Genomic DNA, 17,636 nt, shown 5'->3' with positions numbered 1-17,636 from the left:
ATCCCAAGACTGAGGGGAGGGAAGGGAAGCTGGGAGCAGCAAAGGGTGGTTTTGAGCACTAGTTTCCTAAACTCGTGGGGATTCTAAAAATGCTTATGTTCAGGTTTCAAGCCTGGATTGAGTCAGTAGATCTGAGGTGGGGTTTAAGCATCTGTTTTTATAAATCTCTGCAGGTGATTCTGTGGGCCAGCTGGGATTGAGATTAAATTTGTAAGGTGATTGTGAAGATTAAATGAGATAATGTAGCATGCCTGACATATGGTGAGTTTTTAAACGGTAACGTGATTTATTATTACTGGCATCACCTGATGGTCTATAGATTTACACTGTCAACTAAGTAGATCTGTTCCCTCAGATGAAACCGGCTGCTGACTTTGGGTAGACAGCTCCCAGGGCTGAGGAGACGAATAAATATCCTCTGATTCTTGCTGACTTCGCTTTTCCAGGAGTTGTCTTTTCCTTCCTCAGAAGAATTTGCTCTTCCCTGGCTTGTGTGTTAGCTCATCTACAGCAGTTTCAGGATTCTTTTACAAAATAATACCTGGAAGCTTACAGGAGTTAGACAAATAACTCTGCTTTAGAGCAGGAAATAATTCGGAGAACCCTGTGTTCCATTTTGTATTGGGAGATGCTTTGTGTTCTTGTCAGGTTCCCACTGACCTTGAGACTCTCAAATATTTCTCAGGAGATCATAGATTTTTGATGAGCTAAGTGGCTTTAAGATCCCTTCACTCGGGCCTCCCTGGTGGCGCAGTAGTTGAGAGTCCGCCTGCCGATGCAGGGGATACGGGTTCGTGCCCCGGTCTGGGAGGATCCCATATGCCGCGGAGCGGCTGGGCCCGTGAGCCATGGCCGCTGGGCCTGCGCATCCGGAGCCTGTGCTCCGCAACGGGAGAGGCCACAACAGTGAGAGGCCCGCATACCGCAAAAAGAAAAAAAAAAAAAAAAAAAAAAAAAGATCCCTTCACTCTTAGCCCTCCCCTGCACTGGAGGGGTACGGGGGCGGTGCTTAAAGGCATTCACGCCCATGGTATTTTTTAATGGGACCTTTCCACTTACAGCACCTATCGTGGAACAGGGGACTCTCTGACGTGCCGGGTGACAAGGCAGGCATGCTTCACTACAAGTCCCACTGGTGTGGGAATCAACTGAAATGGGGTCTCACTCTTTCTCCAACTAGCCCTGCTGAGGAAGTTCCTGTAGGTTCCAGCCCCAAACACACAAACTGAGGGGAAAATGAGGCTTCCTCTTAGCCTGGGCCAACTAAGCTGAACCCTTCTGGCTGTTTGAGTCTCACTTTTGTGGTTGTGATCCTCTCAGGAGCAGCTCCTGCCCACACTCTTGGCTCTGTGCAGCACCGCTGGGGAGGGTGGGTGTTGACTCGGATCGTGTATGGGTTCATATTGATGGCTGCCTGGAGCCGGGAGACCTTGGCTACCTTGGCCTTGGGAGAGTCCCCTGGGTCCCACCAGCTACTTTTCTCCTGTGGAAAATAGCCCAGTGGCTTCAGTTCTTTCTTCTCTGGTCACATTCACAGGTCCTACCAACCCTCCTCTTATTGTCATTAGCTAGCCTTCCTAACTTCTAAAATGTACCTACTTTTTCTTCTTGACCTTGGATATATTATTGCCTTTCCTGGTAGCAATAATCTAATCCTTTTAGAAGAAGGTGGAGTCTAAAGGTATGATTAATAATAAAGTTTGATTAAAAAAATCTCTTTGGGGCTTCCCTGGTGGCGCAGTGGTTGAGAGTCCGCCTGCCGATGCAGGGGACACAGGTTCGTGCCCCGGTCCGGGAGGATCCCACATGCCGCAGAGCGGCTGGGCCCGTGAGCCATGGCTGCTGAGCCTGCATGTCCAGAGCCTGTGCTCCGCACGGGAGAGGCCACAACAGTGAGAGGCCCGCGAACCACAAAAAAAAAAAAAAAAAAAAAAAAATCTCTTTGGCTCTCACCACTGAGTCTTTCCTGCCCACCAGCACTTTGTTCTCCTTCCCACAGACAAGCAACTTTGTTGCCAAAAATTGACTTTTTCCCCCAGAGCTCAGAAATGGTTAGAGCTTTCTTCCATTTCCAGTATTTTATTTTGGCTCTTTGAACTGGGGAGTAAGGCCTGCTGAGGGTTTGATGGACTCCAGCCTGAATCAGATGATTGCCGATATGATATTATGGAAATCCATAGGCCTTCACTAATTGCATATCTTTCCACCATAGGGTTCTGATCTCTGGATTCTCAAGAAGCAGAAGATGGGGGTGGGGGCTGAAGAAATAGGAAACAGTATCCTTTTTTTCTTTTTAAACTATTACCTTACTTATTTTTAATTTTAAAAAATTGAGGTATATTTGATTTATACTATTATATTAGTTTCAGGTATACAACATAGTGATTCAAGATTTTTATAGACTACTCCATTTAAAGTTATTATAAAATAATGGCTATGTTCCCTGTGCTGCACAATATATCCTTGTAGCTTATTTATTTTATACATAGTAGTTTGTACCTCTTAATCCCCTACCCCTATCTTGCCCCTCCCTCCTTCCCTCTCGCCACTGGTAACTACTAGTTTGTTCTCTATATCTGTGAGTCTGTTTTAAACAAACAAACAATTCATTTGTTTGTTTTATTTTTTAGATTCCACATATAAGTGATAATATACAGTATTTGTCTTTCTCTGTCTGACTTACTTCACTAAGCACAGTACCCTCCAAGTCCATCCATGTTGTTGCAAATGGCTAAATTTCATTCTTTTTTATGGCTGAGTAGTGTTCCATTGTGTGTGTGTGTGTGTGTGTGTGTGTGTATCACATCTTCTTTATCCATTCATCTGTTGATGGACACTTGTATTGCTTCCATATCTTGGCTATTGTAAATAATGCTGCTATGAACATTGGGGTGTGTATCTTTTCAAATTAGTGTTTTCATTTTCTTTGGATATATACCTAGGAGTGGAATTGCTGGATCATATGGTAGTTCTATTTTTAATTTTTTGAGGAACCTCCATACTGTTTTACTTAGTGGCTGCACCCATTTACATTCCCACTAACAAGTGTACAAGGGTCCCCTTTTCTCCACATCCTCATCAACATTTGTTAATTGTGGTCTTTTTGATGATAGCCATTCTGACAGGTGTGAGGTGATATCTCACTGTGGTTTTGATTTGCAAGAAAAGGAGGAAGAAATAGGAAACAGTATCCTTAAATACAGAGATCCTTCCTAGTTAGGCCCTGTGTTCCAGAGTTCCAGGCATCCTTATCATGGAGCAGTGACAGAGTCTTGCTAAAGTGACTGATGCCAACCCTGATTTAGGGGCCAGTGTAAACCAGGCTGTGGACTAGACAAACCCAGGACTGGAGCTGGACCAGAGCCCAGCCCTCTTGATTCCTAGTTGAACTGTCTCTCTACAAGATGGCACAGGAAACAAACAGTTTCAGGGCCCTATGTAAGGCCAAGCTTTGGGGGTTTTGATCAGCTTTCTCTACTAGTACAGATGAAGGTGTTAAATATTTCATCAGTTTGGTATGGGGGGCAGCATTAATCCTTTAGTGGCTGAATTGTTGGAAGAGCAGAGAGGGTGGAAGGACATAATCTGGGCCTGGGGACAGCAGCTGTTTCCCACCCAGAGTGGTAGCATTTCTATCAGTATTTTTATCGGTGTGAACTGGCTCTAATTCTCTGTGCTTCAACCATAGATGTGAAAAGAAACTCTGACCTCGAACACCTGAGGCTTCAAAGACATAAGTGCAGATCTGAGTGATTACTGTCTGGCTGTTTGAAACTTTAAAGAAAGAAAGAAACACACAAACAACTTGAGATTTTGCCCAGAAACAGGGATTTGTGTTTCCTTGTATATCAGACTTTCAGGTCTCTATTGAGATACAGGAAAACTTTGTCTCTTCTCTCCCCAAACACTGGACCGCCCTACGAGCAAGGAGGATTCATCTTCCATCCTTGGGAAAAAGAGTAAGATCCTGTGGCTGCCATTGCAGAGTGTGAGATGGCTGAACTGTAGGGGTGGGTACCTTAGAAACGAGCATTCATACGCTGATCAGAAAGAGACTCATCTCTTGATGAAAACATAGCATCTAATGGCCCTTATTTTGAATAATTTTCAGGACATGTTTCGAATTTTGTAGGATTTGGATGAGGTTTCTCTATAATTATTGATACTTCCAAATTTCAGAGGGCTTTTATTTTGTTTCCCTTCAAGGCTTTTCAGGCCTATGAAATTGAGAGCTGATAGGGATCTAGGGGTAAGTTTGGACATAGATGTAGATTCCAGTTGGAAAACGGAATGCTTGCAGGCTGGATGATCAGTAGAAAGAAAAGTCATGGGTCAGAGTCAGAGAGGCCACACACAGGTTCCTGCATGTGAGGAAGCCCCACTCTGGCGCTGCCCTCTTCTCCCCTAACTCTCTACTTTCCCCCCTTTCCTCCCAAAGCAGCATCTTCCTGGCGGTTGGTCATGATAAGACAGAGCTGCAATGCTCTCCCAGGTGTGGACGGTGATCGTGGTGACTGTGGTTTCACTTTTCTCTGCCCTTGATTCTCTTTGGGGTGGCCTTAGGCCTCAGGCCCTCATAAGAGATCACTTGAAACATTGTCTATTTTTTTATTTTTAAAAATTTTTATTGGAGTATAGTTGATTTACACTCTTGTGTTAGTTTCAGGTGTACAACAAAAGTGAATCAGTTTTACATATACGTATATCCACTCTTTTTTTTTTTTTGATCCTTTTCCCATATAGGCCACTACAGAGTATTGAGTAGAGCTCCCTGTGCTATACAGTAGGTTCTTGTTAGTTATCTATTTTATATAGGTTAGTGTGGAAACATTGTCTATTTATTTCTTGTTTCCTTGGCTTCTTAGTCATTGATGCCTCTGGTGGCTTGGTTGCCAGACTCTGCTGAGAGCAAGTGCAATAGCCAAGGGACCGGGCCGTGGGAGGCTTTCTGCCCCATTTGTACTGTATGTTTCTGTGGGCACAGAAGTCAGAGAAGGCCAAGTCCAATTACCATGGCGTGGCTTCTAGGGAGCCTGGAGCACTTTGTTGTCTCTCCTCCGCCCTCCACTCCCATACCCTGTGCGGTCATCTGCTCCTGTCCCTCCAGGAGAAACGGATGGTTTATTCTGAGTTACTGGAGGGAGCTGTGACGAGGGGAACGTGAGGGCTTGCTGTGCAGGCAGTTTAACCAGCAGAGTCTAGCCTACTGCTCTTGGGCCTCTGCTCTACACCAGCAGTTCTTGGCCTCTATTCTCAAGTGCTTAAGCCAGGAGGGGTTGGGGACCCCTGGCAGGAATCTTTTTTTTTTTTAATTTTATTGAAGTATAGTTGATTTACAATGTTGTGTTAATTTCTGCTGTACAGCAAAGTGATTCAGTTATACATATTTTTCATATTATTTTCCATTATGTTTTATCACAGGATATTGAATATAGTTCCCTGTGCCTAGCAGGAATCTGACCCTTAATGTTTGGGTACCAGGGCCCCAAGCTGTTGGTTTTCACACTTTTCCTTTCCTCCTCCTGTGGCCCAGAGCCTTGCTCTTGAAACAGGGTGAAAGGAGGGGCAGGATGGGTGGAAACGGAAGCGCTTCAGGAGGGAGAAATCTGACGTGGCAGCGGGAATCCTCTCTCTGTCGGGCATCCCTCCTCTGTTCTGACTAGAACTTCAGCGTCCTAGAAACCACTTTTCTATTTGTTTCCAATGTACCAGGTCAGCTCTCAGGCCTGGCTTCTCTGATTTTTAATTGTTTGAGGTCTTCCTTATCTTGTCTCACCTCACCACTCCTACTAATTCTTCAGGTTTTGGAAAAGTCATTTCTCCAGGAAGCCATTCTTAATTCTTCCCACCCCATTCCCTACTCCCAAGACACTCTGTTATATTCTCCCTTATCACTCTATTCTTCCCTAGTAGATCATTCATCATGTTTTCAACATGTTTCTGTAGAAACATGTTCTCCCTGATATGAGAGGCAAAGTATAGGTGTGTCTTGTCCACAGATTTATCTTCAATGCCCAGAACTTGGCAAGCTCTTCAAATATTTAAATGAAAGTGGACTTGGATTTTCTTAAAATTTTTAGGTAATGTATTTGGAACTAATTTCTTTTGGTCAGGGGACAAAGGGGAATTTGGTCTTGGAGCTATTGAAATGGAAGCATCTCTGTCCAGTACCTAGCCGAACACATGGGTCTGAAATTCAAGTGTAAGGTCATCTTTGGGGAGAAATAGATTTGGAAGTCACTAGCAAGTCCTGGAAGGTGGCTTCCTATACCCCGAATGTTGCTACCTGAACAGTCTGGATTTGGTGTGACAGAAGAATAGAGGTATAGGAGATGGAGGACAGATTTCTCACCCCAGTTAGATTTTCTGTCTTGTGGATTTACCCATTTGTTTTTCATCACAGAAATGGCCTCCACCTTCAACCCCCGAGAATGCAAGCTGTCTAAACAGGAAGGGCAAAGCTATGGCTTCTCCCTGCGAATTGAGAAGGACACTGATGGCCACCTGGTCCGGGTGGTTGAGAAGGGTAGCCCAGCAGAGAAGGCAGGTCTCCAGGATGGAGACAGAGTTCTTAGGATCAATGGTGTCTTTGTGGACAAGAAAGAGCATATGCAGGTAAATGGGACATTTGAGGTTCTTCTGCTTCTAGGATCTCTTCAGCTCCCACATCTCTGCTGATTCTAGTTTTGGGGGTCAGTGGAGCCTTCCTGGCTGCCACTGGCAAGGCAGGACACCTTTACAGCTATATTCTGCCAGCTAATCAAGTCTCCCATGATTAACCAAGAACTGTAAAAATTATTCCTAGGTTTGAATAGTGTCAGGTCTAATATGCATTGCATATTTGCTACATGAAAGGAACTATACTAGGCAATTTCATATTCATTATTTTGTTAAATCCTCACCACAACTCATGAGGTTCATATCACTATTTCATAGATGAGGAAGTGGAGGCTCAGTCACCTTAGCTTGCTAATGTGTTCATGTAGTGAACATGGGGGAGGGTCTGACCTTACCCCAATTCTGTCTGCCTCTAACTGGGTGCTCTTTTCACTGTACTATGCTATCTCCATAGACCCAGGAGGACCTGTTTTGCTCTAGGGCAGCATTCATCCCTGGAAAGGACCAGTCCTAGTAAAAGTCCCCTGGGCTAGGGTTGGGCTATACTCTAGATTACAGTAGTGCTAGAGGCCCAGCCTAATCTGTACCTGGATCTCGGGAGGGGCCTGGGCAGAGATGGCTGGGGCACGATCTGCTAACTATTTGGGTGTCAGGGGTCAGCTAGTAGAATCTCCAGGGCCACATAATGAGCCAGATGGTGAGCCCTCCCCCGGCCCCCACCCCGGAGGTTGATAGAGGGTTATCGGTTAAAGTTAACCTTTTTCTTTCTTCCTCCTAGGTTGTGGATCTGGTCAGAAAAAGTGGGAATTCAGTGACTATACTGGTCCTGGATGGGGATTCTTATGAGAAAGCTATGAAAAAACAAGTAGATTTGAAAGAGTTGGATCAAAGTCAGGAGTCGAGTTTGAATGATAAGAAGCTGCCCTCTGTGATGAACGGAGGAGCACAGGCTTGGACGCAGCCACGGCTCTGCTACCTGGTGAAGGAGGGGAGTAGCTATGGCTTCTCTCTGAAAACTGTCCAAGGTGAGCTTGAGGGTGGGGCAGGGACAAACAACTTTTCAGAAGAAAGATACTGTTATCTGTTAATGACTCCTTTGACTAATTTTCAGTTGGAGATCCAACAGCAGCCTCTCTCTCCCTTTCCCTCCCTGGCCTTTCCCTTGCTTTGCACAGTTGTGCAAAGAGGGATCAGGACATTGGACAGCAGCACTGTGTGGGGGACACTGGGCACTCCGGTCCCCCAGTGTTTGTCAGGCTGAGCCTTTGAGGCCAGAGGGTTAGAGGGTTGATGCTTCTTCGTGGGTAAAGACAGAGGGGAGAATGGAGAAAAAGAGGCAAGAGAAGGGAGGTTCTCCATGATGGCCACCCTTGAATTAGAGTGATATCTCTTTTCATCTCTCAGAATGCCCAGGTAGTCACTTATTCAAAAAATTCTTGAGTACCTATTTATGTATCAGCCACTGTTACAGTTGCTGAGGACACTGCAAAAATCCCCACCCTCCTGTGGCCTTTAAATAGTACCCTCAGCTGTGGCCAAGCTCTGACCTGACTTCCTGACCTCTAGCTGAGAGGTACAGTGATTTGAGAAATCCCAACCATCAGAAAGCATTAGAAGTTCTGTTTCTAGAATTTCAGAGCTGCAGGCTGACCCACGCTCAGTTGACCATGGTTTTCTAATGATTCCACTGGGATTGAGGTTGGAATCATAGCTGTGTTAGCCTTTTGGTTCCACCTCTAATGTTGCTCCTTCCCTGTTCTTTCTGGTATTGGAGAGGTACTGATAGTGGGTCATAATTTGCTAAGTGCTAAACGGCAGACCAATAGTAAACATAAAATAGTTTCCAAGGCTTATTTAACCAGTAGCAAGAGAAATAAACTAGCTATAAGAGGTATTTCTCAAGTTTGTCAGTTATTAAAACACAGTGATGTAGGTGGTCAAGGGAAGCTTGGCATTTCCCAGAGGTTGGTTATCAGTAAAATGGTAAAAAAAAAAAAAAAAAAAAAGAAAGAAAAAGAAAAAGAAATTTTAATTCATACTCTACTCATTTGGCCTTTGTATAATGTCCATGGTGAATGGTTTAGGTTAGCTTTATGAAGAAAATTTTTTCTTCATGACAAATACATAACAAGGTAACAGGAGAAATGTTAAGTATTTAAGGAAGCAGAGTTTAAATTACTGTTATTCTTTGCAAATTGTTTATGTAGTCATTATGAAGCTACCCTTTGCCTAGGCTGATATATTAATACCTTGAAAGAATTGACAGCACTTCTTTAAGAAGCACCTAAATCATACCACCTACTAATACACAATGACTGTGTGGATGCTTTCCTCTCCTCCTGTGCCTCTGCCCTCTTTAGCCTGCATCAGTGAGATTTATTCACTCCACTGGATGTGGTGGTTGTTGATAGTATTAATTAAAGAGGACAGAATGGAGCAGACAACTTCTAATTCTACAAATGCAAAGAAAGGGAGTATGACACAGTGATGCAGTGTGGGCATGATTTGGTACTTTCTGGTTCAAGAAGCCAGTGCCACCTGAGATTGCTTCTTTGCATTTAGTTCGGCTCAGAAATCGTATTCAAATCAACAAAAACCAACTGAGTAATGGCTCTGTCAAGCTTTGCACTATGAGCTCTAATTGTCACTCTAGATCAGAAGCCAAAGTCTATTCGAGTTAGCCCTAACATTTGAAGTTCTAATTTTGTATTATTGGGAGAAAACCCTTTGCTGTTGGACTTTCTGTGTAATGGAGTTGTGACGCTTGTTCACCTGCTACCCTCTTTCAGGTAAAAAGGGAGTGTGCATGACTGATATAAAACCTCAAGGTGTGGCTATGAAAGCAGGAGTCCTGGCTGATGATCACTTGATTGAAGTGAATGGAGAGAACGTAGAGGATGCCACCCATGACGAGGTGGTTGAAAAGGTATATCCCAAAGGAGTACTTTTCTTACTGTATCTTTCACTCTGCTCTCATTGGAAGTGACAGGAAGACAGGAATGGTAGTTTATGATGGGAGGACTATAATAATGGGAAGCTAACCCTTTGTATTAAGAGCAAACAGACTCACTAGTGGTATAAAGTGTTATAGGGTTTTGGAATAAGGCCTTTGCTAGTTTCATGTTGTTTTGAAGAAAAGTGTTCTAAAGAACCATTAACTTTATCTTTTGGATCTTATTTGTAATTGATTGGAATTAATTCCAATTTAGAGGGGGGTTGGAATCCCCCTCTAAATTTATAATAAAGTGAATGTTGAGCCCATGTTACTAAAATGTTGTAATACAAGCTGGAAGATAACCAGTGTGGTGATGAATATTGAGCTACACATGGGGAGTATTTGAAGACCTGTTATATCCCAAATCTTCTGTCTAGCATGGTTCCATGACACATGGAAAACACTCAGAGGTTTTTTTTTGTTTTTTGTTTTTTTTTTGCGGTATGCGGGCCTCTCACTGTTGTGGCCTCTCCTGTTGAGGAGCACAGGCTCCGGACGCGCAGGCTCAGCGGCCATGGCTCACAGGCCCAGCCGCTCCTCAGCATGTGGGATCCTCCTGGACCGGGGCACGAACCCATGTCCCCTGCATCGGCAGGCGGATTCTCAACCACTGCGCCACTAGGGAAGCCCAGAGGTTTTTTTTTATATATATAAATTTATTTACTTATAAATTTAAAAAATAAATTTATTTATTTATGTTTGGCTGCATTGAGACTTCGTTGCTGCGCGTGGGCTTTCCCTAGTTGCAGCAACTGGGGGCTACTCTTCGTTGCGGTGTGCGGTGGCTTCTCTTGTTGTGGAGCGCGGGCTCTAGGCATGCAGGTTTCAGTAGTTGTGGCACGCTGGCTCAGTAGTTGTGGTGCACGGGCTTAGTTGTTCCGCGGCATATGGGGTCTTCCCGGACCAGGGCTCAAACCCGTGTCCCCTGCAATGGCAGGCAGATTCCTAACCACTGCACCACAAGGGAAGTCCATCAGAAGTTTTCCTTTGGGGTCATATGGAACCTTGAAAATTGACCAAATTTATCTTCTCCTGGTAGAAGGATCTTTCAAAGTAGACCTTTACTTTCTTTTTCAAACTCCTTTCCTAGTCTTCACCTATGTACCTTTCTGGGTACACAGATTTCACTTGGGTTCAGTTAGCATCTGTGTGGGTGAGGTCATACTTAAGAAGGCGAAAAACAACTGTATGAGGGAAGATAGATAAATACCAGTGAGGTGGTAGAAAACAGTATTACAGATTAAACTCAGGCCTCACATCTCATATTTCCTATTGAATCTATAGACTGTGTGCCTTGATACAGAAACTTTCCTATTTCCCAGCATCATTCTTGGAGATTGATGTTGGTCCTCACCTGTGTATATTGTTGCAGGTGAAGAAGTCCGGAAGCCGCGTCATGTTCCTGTTGGTGGACAAGGAAACTGACAAGCACCATAGTGAGCAGAAGATAAAATTCAAGAGAGAAACAGCCAGTTTGAAACTGCTACCCCACCATCCCCGGGTTGTGGAGATGAAGAAGGGAAGCAATGGCTATGGTTTCTATCTGAGGTCAGGCCCAGAACAGAAAGGTAAGGCACTTGAAGAGCAGAAAACCTGGCAGTGTAACCATCCAATTCCTCATCCCAGTCTGACTCCAGAGTTCCATAAGGCCCCCAACCCCTCATCAGATTCATGAAGGAAGTAGTAAGAAACTAGAAAGCATAGCTGGGTCAGTTTAACTCCGTGCATATGGGGTGGGGGCCTGATGATGGGCATCCCTAGGTTTCCACAGCAGAATTATAAGGCAGAATTTTGGATCTGGGCAGTAGTATGCTGGTAAATTGGCTCTCTGGAAAAAAAAAAGCCCTAATTTGTAGCTTGTGTTGTTTTTTGTGGTGTAAATACTCCCACCATGTCTGATTTCAAGCCACCAACATGCTGTCACAGAATGCAAAGTTGAGAAGTGTTTTCATGAGCTGGTGTGAGGCAGCTCCAGCACACCCCTAGGTCTGAGGCAGAGGTGTGGGTTGGGATCTGGGACTTGAAGAGAACCAGGAGTCTTTCTGGTTCCTTGTAATTCAATAAGGAAAGAACTAAGGTCCTCCTACAGAAGCTGAATACATTAAAAAAATGTAGGTTCAGGCCATGTGAACTGTTATTCACCCAGAAGTTGCTATTTTCTTTTAATCATATATTTATATTAATTTATGAAACATTAATTTGGTTCATATAATGTAAAAACATCCTCAGGGCCCTTGAGAATACCAAGTGAATCAGACAAGAATTCTTCAGTCAAGAAGCCTCTTGTTTAGTAGAGGACATAAGACATGTGTATCCATAACTGAAGGTAGATGGTGAGAAGCACCTTAATACAGGGCAGATAAAATACTGTGGAAATCCAATGTTGGAGCAAGTTTTTCTCACTAAAAATGTACTGGGAGGCCTCTTTTACTAAGGCAGCACTTGAGCTCAGGCTTCATAGTATGAATAGAATTTGGGCAAGTTGATGGAGTGGGGACAGGAAGGCCAGTCCATGAAGACAGGATTGTATGAGTAAAGCAGGAAAACACAGGCACAGTTTTATTGGCATCTAATGTGTAGCACAGAAAACCAAGTTAGAAAGGTTGGTTGGCAAGAAATGATGGACCTTTAGTGCGTGTTGAGGAGTTTGGACTTGTTTCTATAGTCAGTGGGGAGTTAAATGTTTTTTGAACAGTGTGAGAGAGAAGAAAAATTAAGCCTACGGTGTCTCAGGAGCTTTACACATCTCAATTACTCCTAATAATTCTGCAAGAATTGCTGAAATTGAGGACTTGAAGAAGATAGAATAATTTCTATAAGGTCAAACAGTTAGTTGTGGTACAGCTAGGATCAAATTCAGGTCTGTTTAGTTCCAAAGCCCACGTTCATGCTGTTGCCCTGGGGAGTGACTCGGTCAGACATTGCATCAGGATGAATCTGGAGGCAGGTCTGCATTGGAAAAGGTGAGCATTAAGGACAGGGAGAGCAACTGGTAAGGTGCTGTGGCAGTTTAGGTAGAATTTCAGGTAGAGGATCTAGAACTCAAGAAGAGGAGATGTATAAAAATATTAAGGTAGCACTGAAGGACTTGGCTGATTAGACATGGGGAGTGGATGCTGAGGAAGAATCAGTTGCTAAGTGTCAGTGCCTGGGGAGATGGTGCTCCCACTAACAGGTGACCATGATGAGGGAGACGGGCCAAGATGACTTTTGGTTTGAATACATTACATTGGAGGAATCTATGGGATATCCAGTTGGAGACGCCAAGCAGCTAGCTGGAAAAGTGAAACTGGAGCTTGTTAAAACTGAATGAAGGGGCTTCCCTGGTGGCGCAGTGGTTGAGAGTCCGCCTGCTGATGCAGGGGACGCGGGTTAGTGCCCCGGTCCAGGAGGATCCCACATGCTGCGGAGCGGCTGGGCCCATGAGCCATGGCTGCTGAGCCTGCGCGTCCGGAGCCTGTGCTCCACAACAGAAGAGGCCACAACAGTGAGAGGCCCGTGTACCGCGAAAGAGAAAAAAGAAAAAAAAAAAAACTGAATGAAGGACAAAAAAAAGTGTGAGAGATCTGGAGGCATCTGGTGAAGATAGTTTAAGTCACGAGAATAAGGCTAAAGACACATCCTTGTGGCGTGCACACACAAACGCATTCACAACTGAATTTGCCCAACTGCTACTAAAATGCCAGCATGGGTTTCCTGGGGTCTGAATTCTTTGGTTTTGTTCATCATTCTTCCCTTCCCCCTTTTTTCTTTATGGCAACTTCTACATAAGATGTACAGATACAAGTATGCACACTGACTTCCTGGGACCTTGCTGACCCTTCTTACTGCTGAGCATGCTATTTTGTTAAGATTGAATCCCAAACACTTTTAGTAACAACATTCTTTAAAACCCTTTCATTATTAATGGCTGGGTTTGTTCTTGGAATGAGTTCTGACCAAAGAATGAGGCTGGATAGGATGTGTATAGACATCCTAGGGTGCCAGTGGGAAGGACAGGAGTTGAACTCAGCATGCTTTTTATATCTATTTTATAAGGGCCTTAGGTTCCAGCAGAAATCCCCCAGTTTGTTTTTTAGTGGTCTTTCTGATAATTTTATTAATTTTTTTTTGGTGGGGGTGAGTAGGTCAAATCGTTAAGGACATAGATTCCGGAAGTCCAGCAGAGAAGGCTGGCTTGAAGAACAATGACCTGGTGGTTGCTGTCAACGGCGAGTCTGTGGAGTCCCTCGATCATGACAGTGTGGTGGAAATGATTAAAAAGGGTGGAGACCAGACTTCACTGTTGGTGGTGGACAAAGAGACGGAAAACATATATAAACTGGTAAGTAATACAAGGCCACATATTCATGAATTAAGGTTGGGTCCATTCAGTCATGCCCTCAAACTTTGGCTAAGTTACCACTTTGATCTTCATACTGGAAGGGGCATAAAATCATCATAAAGGCTGCATTGAAGCTCAAATTGGTAGAGATAAGAGAATGCCAAGTGATTGGCACATGAGTTTTAAGTCCTTAGATTCAAGATTTTGAAAGAATTTGCAAATATAACTGCAGAATCTCTCTTGGTGACCTGGGAAAAACCTATGAACAATAGCCTGGAAATAAGCAGATGTAGCCCTAACTTTCCCAAATAGGGAATAACTGGATTTTAAACTATAGACCAATACATTCTATCAATCCGTGTAAAAGCCTAGAAAGGATTATTAAACAGTTTATAAGCCCTTAGCAAGGGAGTAGAAACACAGATTCACCAAGACCAATTGGTGTCAAACTAACCTTATTTCCTCTAATCACAACAGCTATTATCTGCACATTTTAAGGTTTTTATAACACTTTTGTCATAAGAACTCAGGTTCACTCTAGCTTAGCAGACATTTGGGGGCCTCCTAAGGCACCATCTGCCTTGCTGGGTGTTGGTCACAAAAATGAACAAAGATGAACTTGTTCTGTGTGATATGCAATAATAGAAGCATCCCAAGGTGTATAAGTGATATAGAGGGAGGAATATTATGAGAGGTGGTGGTAGTACTAGCGTCCTTTTTAGATGAAAAGAATGGAACTTAGACTAAGTGATGATTGGCGGAAGTCACACAGCTTAGCAGACTGAAGCCGGTGTGTGAATGCAGGTTTTATTATGCCATAATCCCTCCTAGCACATCATTTTGATTAGATATTTCAAGACACTTGTCTTGATGACACTCTGCCCCTATCCAAAAAATGCAATTTAAGGTTACATTAATTGACACTTAGCTTCTGGAGATGGTAGTATTACTGTACTGAGTTGGTCAGACTATACCTGAAATTACGAGTAATGTAATCTTGGGTAAGTTACCCTCTCTGTGTCTGTTTCTTTCGTTGTAAAATAGGTGTAGCTACAGTGAAGGGTGGCTATGAGTGTTAAATGAGTTAATATTTGGAGCATTCAGAATAATGCCTGGCACATATAAATGTTTGTTAAATCAACATTGTGTCCAGTTCTGAGAACCTCACTTTAAGGCCAGTGTCAAGAAAGGTAACTAGGGCAGAGGTTTCGTAAGACACTACATGAATATTTCGCTTGAATAAGCACAGACTTTGGGGAAGAAAGAACATCTTCAAGAATTTGAAAGGCTAAATGGTAACTACGTAAGGTGATGGATGTGTTAATTTAACTTGATTGTGGTAATCATTTCACAATGTATATGTCTAGCAAATCATCATGTGTACACCTTGAATATATACAATTTGTCAATTATACTTCATTAAAGCTGGGAAAATGTATGAAGCAAAAATTGACAAAATTGAAAAGAGAAATACAGTTCTACAGTAATAGTTGGAGACTTCAATATCCCACTCTCAATACTGGATAGAACAACCAGACAGAAGTAAGGAACTAGAGGACTTGAACAACACAAACCAGCTAGATCTAACAGACATACACTCTATCCAACAACAGAATACACATTCTTCTCAAATGCACAAGGGATATTCTCCAGAATAGACAATATGTTAGGCCACAAATTAAGTCACAATAGCCAAAAGATGTAATCAACCCAAGTGTCCACTGACAGATGAATGGATTTAAAAAATGTTATATATATATATATCTATATACTATCTATCTAGATCTATCTATCATCTATCAACTATATCTATCTAATGAATTTGGAAGGCTATTACGTGCAGGAAGTAGACTTATTTTTGAGGTGTTCTATGGGGCACAGCTTGACCAAATAGAGAAGGCACAGGGAGCTAGCTTCTGGCTTAAGGATAACTGAAGCTGCCAGGAACAAGCTCTGCAGAACAGGGAGTTCCCAGTTGGTGGAAAAAATCAAGCAGAAGTCAGAAGGTCACTGCTGTAGCTGTTGTAAAGGGAATTCTGGCATCAAGTCCTTTTCAATGCCTCCTAAACTTATGACAGCATGACTGAACTATAATTTTAATGTTTTGGTTAAGATGAGAGAAATTGGACCTAAAAAGATGCTTGTTGCCATCTTCTTCCTCCCTCTTCACTACCCCCTCCACCCCAAAGTAAGTTCCATAGATGGGTAGGTGGGAGGTGGTTGGATCTTTGATATATATCAGTGAATAAAACAGACACCTAAAACAGTTCCTGGCACATACTAGACAGCCAAATATTTGAGAGAAGAATGAGTAAAAACTCATTAAGTGTTTAATGTTACTGTCCTCTGCCTGAAGATTAGCTGCTACTGGCAGATACAGTTGATTTGCTTGTTTGGGTAGTGACATCAGTGGTATTTTTGCATGTGATGAGTCACTTTGACAATTTTCCACATTCTATTTTATTTTTTAAATTTATTTATCTTTGGCTGCATTGGGTCTTTGTTGCTGTGCACTGGCTTTCTCTAGCTGCGGCGAGCGGGGGCTACTCTTCATTGTGGTGTGCAGGCTTCTCCTTGCGGTGGCTTCTCTTGTTGCAGAGCACAGGCTCTAGGCACACGGGCTTCAGTAGTTGTGGCTTGCAGGCTCTAGAAGGCAGGCTCTGTAGTTGTGGTGCATGGGCTTAGTTGTTCCACAGCATGTGGGATCTTCCTGGACTAGGGATTGAACCCATGTCCCCTGCATTGGCAGGCGGATTCTTAACCACTGTGCCACCAGGGTAGTCCCAATTTTCTACTTTTTTTTTATTATAAATTTATTTATTTTTATTTTTGGTTGCATTGGGTCTTCATTGTTGCACGTGGGCTTTCTCTAGTTGCGGCCAGCAAGGGCTACTCTTTGTTGCGGTGTGTGGGCTTCTCATTGCGGTGGCTTCTCTTGTTGCAGAGCATGGGCTCTAGGCACGTGGGCTTCAGTAGTTGTGGCACAAGGGCTCAGTAGTTGTGGCGCACGGGCTTAGTTGCTCCGCAGCATGTGGGATCTTCCTGGACCAGAGCTTGAACCCGTGTCCCCTGCATTGGCAGGCAGATTCTTAACCACTGTGCCACCAGGGAAGCCCCCAATTTTCCACATTTTAAAGAGAAAGAAATGTGGGGAGATTTGCAAGTATATCATTGAAAGGTCTGAAGTTAGCTGAATTAGGTAACTAGCAGGTTCTGTGCTGGTGCTACTCTTGATAAGAAAGGAAGATGTGGTCTTGGGGTTAGTAAGACAGATGACACCAGGACCCCAAATCCAGTTTTATCCAGGTTGCTGAACAGTATGATTTGGGGCAGAGCAAACGTACTCACCTTCAATTGCTTGATTTTCTACTCATTGCCTAACAAATGTCCTGGATGCTTGTGAGTGATAATTTAACTACTGATCCAAGATCTTACTATACCCAAATATACCCTTTTAATTCTCTCAACTAAAACCCACACTCAGCTAAACTCTTCATTCTGTAACACAAACCAGTCATATGTTTCCTGTTCTCTGCCTCTTTATATTTGAGACCATCACTGCCTTCTTCACATGGATGGTCTGGGAGTTGAGATGGATTAGAAGTATTTAAAGATAGTGAGGAGTCTGGCTTAACCGAAGTGTCAGCTAATGGTTACAATAATAAATAGTAAAATAAATTGAGTACAGCAGATACAGGA

General features: G+C 43.3%; 1 protein-coding gene across 3 annotated transcripts in view; it reads left to right on the top strand.

Annotated features, from left to right (window-relative positions):
- Window positions 1-17,636, top strand: part of PDZK1 (PDZ domain containing 1) — a 32,481-nt gene that overhangs the window by 10,411 nt on the left and 4,434 nt on the right. The window contains exons 1-6 of one of the 3 annotated variants that reach the window (XM_082612693.1): window positions 197-261; window positions 6,404-6,615; window positions 7,397-7,643; window positions 9,408-9,544; window positions 10,986-11,181; window positions 13,741-13,937. In XM_082612693.1, coding sequence (XP_082468819.1) covers window positions 6,406-6,615; window positions 7,397-7,643; window positions 9,408-9,544; window positions 10,986-11,181; window positions 13,741-13,937 — 987 coding nt within the window. In that variant the 5' untranslated portion in view covers window positions 197-261; window positions 6,404-6,405. Of the gene's footprint in view, window positions 1-196; window positions 262-3,926; window positions 3,960-6,403; window positions 6,616-7,396; window positions 7,644-9,407; window positions 9,545-10,985; window positions 11,182-13,740; window positions 13,938-17,636 lie in introns of those variants that run through there. The other 2 variants (XM_082612692.1, XM_082612691.1) reach the window with 2 other exon arrangements.

This window comes from Mesoplodon mirus, assembly GCF_964341445.2.
Source record: "Mesoplodon mirus genome assembly, chromosome: 3".
In the NCBI taxonomy this organism is placed as follows: Eukaryota; Metazoa; Chordata; class Mammalia; order Artiodactyla; family Ziphiidae; genus Mesoplodon; species Mesoplodon mirus.
This window is presented reverse-complemented; position numbering and strand designations above follow the sequence as displayed.